The 7,782-nt window shown below is 39.8% G+C and overlaps 1 protein-coding gene across 1 annotated transcript in view; it reads left to right on the forward strand.

Annotated features, from left to right (window-relative positions):
- Positions 1-4,465, forward strand: part of pir (pirin) — a 28,753-nt gene extending 24,288 nt beyond the window's left edge. The window contains exons 6-8 of the mRNA XM_055232543.1: positions 1,335-1,397; positions 3,152-3,218; positions 4,299-4,465. Of these exons, the coding sequence (XP_055088518.1) occupies positions 1,335-1,397; positions 3,152-3,218; positions 4,299-4,465 (297 nt within the window). The remainder of the gene's footprint in view (positions 1-1,334; positions 1,398-3,151; positions 3,219-4,298) is intronic.
- The last annotated feature ends 3,317 nt before the right edge of the window (positions 4,466-7,782 follow it).

Raw genomic sequence — 7,782 nt, forward strand, 5'->3', positions numbered from 1 at the left:
TTCGAGTTTATTTTTATTTTTATTTAAGTTATATTTATTATTATTATTATTAATGTTGTTGTCATTGTTGTTGTTGTTACATTGGTGATCTTGTCTAATTAAAAATGTTTCAAATTTGTTTCTAATCTCTGTTGTTGTGCAGTTATATCTTTTTTTTCCATTCTATCTGTCTGTGTGATGATTATTATTTTATAATTATTATTATTATTGCTGATGCTGTTATTGTTGTTTTTGTTGTCATTGTTTTTGTTGCTGTTGTTGTTTTGTTGTTATTGCTGTTATTGTTGTTTTTCTGGTTGTTATTTTTGTTGCTGTTGTTGTTTTATTGATGTTGTTGTTTTGTTGTTGTTATTGTTTTTGTGCCTGTTATTGTTGTTTTGTTGTTGTTTTTGCTGTTATTGTTGTTTTTCTGGTTGTTGTTATTGTTTTGCTGTTGTTGCTGTTTTGTTGATGTTGCTGTTGTTGTTTTGTTGTTATTGTTGCTGTTATTGTTGTTTTGTTGTTGTTTTTGCTGTTATTGTTGTTTTTCTGGTTGTTATTGTTGTTGCTGTTGTTGTTTTGTTGCTGTTGTTTTGTTGCTGTTGCTGTTGTTGTTTTGTTGTTATTGTTTTTGTTGCTGTTATTGTTGTTTTTCTGGTTGTTATTGTTATTGCTGTTGTTGTTTTGTTGTTGTTATTGTTTTTGTTGCTGTTATTGTTTTTGTTGCTGTTATTGTTGTTTTGTTGTTGTTGTTTTTCTGGTTGTTATTGTTGTTGCTGTTTTGTTGTTGTTTTGTTGTTGTTATTGTTTTTGTTGCTGTTATTGTTGTTTTTCTGGTTGTTATTGTTGTTGCTGTTGTTGTTTTGTTGTTGTTATTGTTTTTGTTGCTGTTATTGTTGTTTTATTGTTGTTAGTGTACTTCATATTCTAGTAGTTTTACAAATTGAATGATCATTGGTGATTTTTCTATGTATTTATTTATTAGTTTGCTGCTCATTTACCACTCGTTTATGAAATGTGTTTTGTGAAGTTTGTGTTGATCTCGTGGCATCACATCACTGTATTTAGGCTGATTTTTTTCTTCTCTCAAACTAAAAACACTCTGTTCCACCTTGTGATGTCATCATGTGGTGATACAGGAAGTGCTCCACTGTGTTTTTAAACTCCACACACCTTCATTTCTCGAATCATTTGGATCATTTCAGTCCTGTAGTTGTCAATCTTCTACTGAACTAAAGGAAAAAGGAGCTGTTCACTTGAAAATCGTGGATCATAAGTTTATGTTTCCCCTGCCACACTCACTGGACAAGAATGTTCATTATGTTGTTGTGTCTCTCTTTGTCTCAGGTCCACAGCAGGTGGCGCCACACACGGCAGTGCTGTTCTGTGATGGAGACTGTGTAAAAGTACAAAATCAGGTGAGGCAAAGCAAAACAACTTTATTGTGCAGCACAATTCATCCACATCAAATACCTTATTTTGGGACTTTTGCCAAATCCATTTCCTTTTCCTTCAGTCAAATCTGTTTTGTCGTGTGCAGCTCTCTGAGCTGATCAGCTCCCCTGTGGACAGTCCTGATGCTTTGATTGTCATAAACGATCAACCAACTAAAAATATAATGGTGTTTACAGAAAACTAGGAGAGATCTTCACTCACTTATTTTATTCATAAATTATCTGTCAAACGTTGTTTTCCAGAGCAATGTGATTTATTTTATTTTTAATTTTCAATGTAAATCTTTAACGTATCTGAGCATCAATAGAACTGGTTTATAAATCCATTTAAAAGAGCAGAATCAGCTGAACTTAAAGTGAGGGCTGTGGTGACAGTCGTGAGTTTAACCGTTAGAGACGGAAACTTTTCTGGTTCAAAAAACCTCAAGGTTCAAAACTGAAACTGTGACGCGGTTAAGGGGAAAGTCACATGACCAGCTTCAGTTTTATTTATCTTTAAATGTGGTGAGGCGGGTTTGTCTGTAGAGCACAGTTTGTACCAAAGTCCAGGTTTAGTCCAGGTTTAGTCCAGGTTTAGTCCAGGTTTAGTGCAGGTTTAGTCCAGGTTTAGTCCAGGTTTAGTCCAGGTTTAGTCCAGGTTTAGTCCAGGTTTAGTGCAGGTTTAGTCCAGGTTTAGTGCAGGTTTAGTCCAGGTTTAGTCCAGGTTTAGTGCAGGTTTAGTCCAGGTTTAGTCCAGGTTTAGTCCAGGTTTAGTCCAGGTTTAGTGCAGGTTTAGTCCAGGTTTAGTCCAGGTTTAGTGCAGGTTTAGTCCAGGTTTAGTCCAGGTTTAGTCCAGGTTTAGTCCAGGTTTAGTCCAGGCTTAGTCCAGGTTTAGTGCAGGTTTAGTCCAGGTTTAGTCCAGGTTTAGTGCAGGTTTAGTCCAGGTTTAGTCCAGGTTTAGTGCAGGTTTAGTCCAGGTTTAGTCCAGGTTTAGTCCAGGTTTAGTGCAGGTTTAGTCCAGGTTTAGTCCAGGTTTAGTCCAGGTTTAGTCCAGGTTTATTGCAGGTTTAGTCCAGGTTTAGTCCAGGTTTAGTGCAGGTTTAGTCCAGGTTTAGTCCAGGTTTAGTCCAGGTTTAGTGCAGGTTTAGTCCAGGTTTAGTCCAGGTTTAGTCCAGGTTTAGTGCAGGTTTAGTCCAGGTTTAGTCCAGGTTTAGTCCAGGTTTAGTGCAGGTTTAGTCCAGGTTTAGTCCAGGTTTAGTCCAGGTTTAGTGCAGGTTTAGTCCAGGTTTAGTCCAGGTTTAGTCCAGGTTTAGTCCAGGTTTAGTCCAGGTTTAGTCCAGGCTTAGTCCAGGTTTATTGCAGGTTTAGTCCAGGTTTAGTCCAGGTTTAGTCCAGGTTTAGTGCAGGTTTAGTCCAGGTTTAGTCCAGGTTTAGTCCAGGTTTAGTGCAGGTTTAGTCCAGGTTTAGTCCAGGTTTAGTCCAGGTTTAGTGCAGGTTTAGTCCAGGTTTAGTCCAGGTTTAGTCCAGGTTTAGTCCAGGTTTAGTGCAGGTTTAGTCCAGGTTTAGTGCAGGTTTAGTCCAGGTTTAGTCCAGGTTTAGTCCAGGTTTAGTCCAGGTTTAGTCCAGGTTTAGTGTAGGTTTAGTCCAGGTTTAGTGCAGGTTTAGTCCAGGTTTAGTCCTGGTTTAGTCCTGGTTTAGTCCAGGTTCATGAGACATTTGTTGATGTTTCTGTTTTTGAGGGCGCTGAAGTTTGTCGTTTTGTGCTGGTGGCCTCAGAGCCGACTGGAGAGCCCATCGTACACAAAGGTAAGATCATGTTTTTTTAAATATACACCACTTTTCCATCTTCTAGGCTCAAAGCTCTTTACATCAAGGAAACACTCACACACTCACACACCAGTGCACACAGACACTGGGGGCGAGGGGGGTTAAGTGTCTTGCCCAAGGACACAATGGCAGCATTCATCTGTGGAACCACCAACCTTCAGATCAGTTGGCAAACGCTCTACCGACTGAGCCACTGTCACCCCACTGCGTTCAGTGAGTTGTAACAGTGTCCGTGATGTTGTGTTTATCTGTCCACTCGTGGGCAGCAGGCTGGACCTGGGTCTGGTGGTGCCATCTGGCCTGTCGCCATGGAGATAAATGAGTTTAACGCCATTGTGTAATCTATCCGTCTTAAATGCATTAGGTCTGTGCCAGAGTCCAGGCCTCACGCAGCTTTCAAAGTCCAGTATAAACTCAAACTTAGAGGCGCAGGAAAAGACACGGAGGGACGGTCAGGCTGTGTCCAGAGACGCGTCTGTCCAGAGACACATTCTACACAGAATAAACCTTTTTCTTTTTCTTTGCAAATGGATTTTTGGAGTTGAAGTTTTTCAGTACACCAAACTACAGAACATGACAGATAAAGCAAGAATGATGGACAGATGGACAGACGGATGGACAAACAGATGGATGAGTCTGAGTCTCCCTTGTGTGTCAGTGCAGTTTAACAGAAGGACTGGTCAGGTGAGGTCAGCAGATCTGAGTCAGGGGAGGGACAGCCCTCAAGACAAAAGTGTCCCTCCTGTGTGTCCTGCAGCATCACAGCAGCCACCAGGGGGAGCCAGGTGAACACAACAGAAAAGCCTCTCTCCCCTCTGTTGGTTCGGTTGGTGATGAAATGTCTCCAGTCAGGAAGTGGAAGGCAGAACCACGACCAGAAAAGACAGAAACCAGAAATTAGCATTAGCATTAACATTGACACACAAATACGTCCTCCTGTAAAATGTAAAATGTTACTAGAACTAGCCGGATACCGCTGTCCACAGAGCTGATATGTGAATGAGTTTGATCTCAGGTCGTCTCTCCCAAATAAAAGTGGAATTCTGGTTTGTGTTGCAGGTCAGTTTGTGATGACGACAGAAGAGGAGATCGCTCAGGCCATTGAGGACTATGAGAACTGCACCAACGGGTTTGAAAAGGCCTTGAACTGGAAATCAAAAATGTGCGAACGTGTCAGAAAAGGAAACACAAAATACAATGATCAAACTACAGAGTCAGAATCATAGACTGTAAATAGAAATGGACACTTTCCCAATACGAAGAGCATTCCAAACAAAAAGTAATTCTGGTCTTAAATGTTCGTATTAACCCTCTACATGATCCTGGGGTTTTTATTTCACTATCGTGTCTGTAAATCAAGATATGAACATTAATAACAGACACATCAGGTCCTTCTTTACCCGAGGTCAACAGGTTTGATTGACAGGGTTGTTAAGTGCACACTTATTGCTAAACCAGTGGTGTGGATGGGAAGGGGCGTTACCTTCAACAGCCTCGCTCCTGATTGGCTCTTTGGTTGCTATGATACTCGCAGTTGGAATTCTAAATATGAAACTTTGCTCCAAATCGTCCGCTGTACCTGCTCCAGCCTCGGTGAGCTTCATTTGGAGCCGAACGCTGTGGTGACGTCGCACTCACTCTGTCCATTTCTTTATACAGTCTATGTCAGGGGTGGGCAAACGTTTGACTTATGGGCCACAATGGGTTTTAATATGTGACAGAGGGGCGGGGCCAGGAGATATGTATGTATATATATAATAATTAATTTAAATCATTTCAGTTAAAACACAGAAGAAAAACTTTGAACAAGGTTTACCCTCACCTATTTTAATGTAATTTGGTCACGCTCGGCGGACCGGATTAAAAAGCCCAAAGGACCGTGTGTGGCCCCCGGGCCGTAGTTTGCCCATGTCTGGTCTATGGTCTGAATACTTTTGAATGAACTTTAACTTTATTTAGCATCTTAAAATTTCTTTTATGATGGGTTTTTCAGCAATCCAGCAACAAGAGGAGGAGATGAAAAGAAAGTTTGGAGACATGTTTAAGGACATGGAACTTGTAATAAAGTGAAGCCTATTGGATTTTTACTTTACAAACTCTTAGTCCTAAGGGCTTAAATGATGAACTGTTGTTTAATGTAATGTTGTGATGTGGATATGTAGAACTGTTTTTTGCCCTCTCTCTGAGTTATGAGGGAGATGTAATGGAACCTTTTGGAGGGGTCAGTTATGTCATTTATGTCTATTATGCTGTTTTTTACGAAAATCTAAGGTATATAGTATATATCTGCTATTTTTTCTGATTGGTAATAATCATTATATTTTTCTGGTTATTATCCATGTATTTTAATTCACAAAAAACGTTTGTAAAGGGAAATTATGCACAATCTTGCGGGTGTTTTTTGGGTTCTGATTGTGAATACATGTGTCTTACGACCATTGGTTGATTAAACTATAGGGGGCGGTCCCTTGATTTATATAAGGGGAGCGGAAGGGGCTGTCCTCATACCTGAAGAAGGTCAGAGCGACCGAAACGTTGTATGGAATAAAATTGCATTAAGAGTGAGACAGTGTGCGGGAGTTTTTCTTTAATTTTTAGACATGGGTTTTTCAGAGATAAAATAAAACAGGACACTGTGAAAATCATTGTGTTCTATTTTGTACATTTACTTACACATATTACACTGTTTTCTGATCTGTTCTAATGTTTCCTCGTCACAAACAGACCTGGAGTTGTGTTTTGTTTCATTCACATGTTCACGTTTTAGAGACTCATCTGTGACTAATCTTAATTTGGCAACTGAAAAAACACAAGGAAGTGAAGAAGAAAAAGAGCCCTGTTGTCTAGAAATGCTCAAACAAACAAACAAATAAATAAAATAAGAAATGAGAATCAGTCTATTTCACGTGGGCAGTCTCAGTTAAATAATATGCAGCCTAGCGACGGAGTGTTTTCAGATGTTATCACCAGGCCTGGACTCACAAACACAGGCCAATGTAATAAAGTGAAGTTTAACAGGAGCGTGATGTGCTGTTAAAAGCAGATTCTACATTAAGGCCACAGCAGGTCAGACTCCTCAGTGTCCAACACACAGACTCTACAAAGAAGACACTGAGTCGAGGCTGGAGCAGGTTTAGTGGGCCATTTGGAGCGGAGTTTCATATTTGGGATTCCGGCTGCGTACAAACGATCTGATGATTATAAATCTGATGTTATGTCCAGGCTGTTTCTCTTATGTGACTCTTCACTTGGATCAACACTCTGTACGTCTTGAGTGATATGATTAGTAAGTAAGTACATCTTTTGACAAATGTAAACCCATTTTTGGCGACTGGAACACATTAAAATGCAACAGAAACCAAGACAAAAATAGCAGACCCCCTTCCTCACAGGTTTATACTGTTGTACTTGTGGTTATTGCTGTTGTGAGCCTCTAGAATTTGCAGTGTTTTTATCAGTGCTTGTGTTGATGTGTTATGAATATGTGGCATTGGGGGCCCCTAAAGGCTGGGGCCGGCCCTGCAATGGACCCAACGCACAAAATAGTGACATACAAACCCCAGGATCATGTAGAGGGTTAATACGAACATTTAAGACCAAAATGACGAGTCTGACAGCAGCAGAGACAGAGAGAGGAGACATAGTTTTTCAATTAAAAAGTGAATTGGAGCCAGAGTCGATGGAGCAGGAAGTGCACCATGATCACTTCCTGTTTGGAACGCAGTAGCTAGCAGGTTAGCTCCAGAGTAAACTTGTTGTTTTTTCTGCTTTATTTATGTGATTAACTGTTAATATCTTACGTTAACAAACCAGACACGTGTTCAGTTCTGTCTGTGCTTCATGGAGCTGAATAAATATGTGTTATGTTACGGTTGTTTATACATGTTACTGTTCAATTGTTTGACCTGTTGTGTTTGTAATACCTGTGAGAAAATGTACTTGACTCGTTTTCTTTTACACATTTCATATTTTATTTCCCCTTCATTTATAAAACCATAAAGGTGATGATTTTTCATTTGGAACAGTGTTGTAAATGTTTCGTTTATCATAAGTCTAGTTTAAGGTCACGGATACTACTTCCTGTTTCAGCCTTTTACGCTAATGCTAAGTCTTACCCGATAGAGCACGATTCAAAAATATAAAGTTTGGGGTTCAGTGGTTTGTTGACTCGTAGGACAAAGAGGAGTGCACATTTTCCGTGCGTCATGTGCAGTTTTGTGCGTTTATGTGATATGAGCCAGAGCTTATGTTATATTTGATGTGTTTGTTCTACGGTGTGAACTGTGAAGAAGACGTAAGACCACGGTAAACATCACAGTAAACTCTCGTGTTTCTCGTGTTTGTGGACAAGCCAGAATATGTTACATTAGCGTAGCGTATCTAATTAACTGCTAATATCTTAAGTAAACGCACCAGACACATGTTCAGTTTGTTGTCTATGTGTTAGCGTTATCGTGCTGTACTGATATTCAGCCTGTTGTTCCCTATTTTATTATTATTGTTTTAACTTGTTTTTAAAGATAAAATGTCTGTTCTTGGTCTC

Source organism: Periophthalmus magnuspinnatus, chromosome 3, assembly GCF_009829125.3.
Source record: "Periophthalmus magnuspinnatus isolate fPerMag1 chromosome 3, fPerMag1.2.pri, whole genome shotgun sequence".
Taxonomy (NCBI): Eukaryota; Metazoa; Chordata; class Actinopteri; order Gobiiformes; family Gobiidae; genus Periophthalmus; species Periophthalmus magnuspinnatus.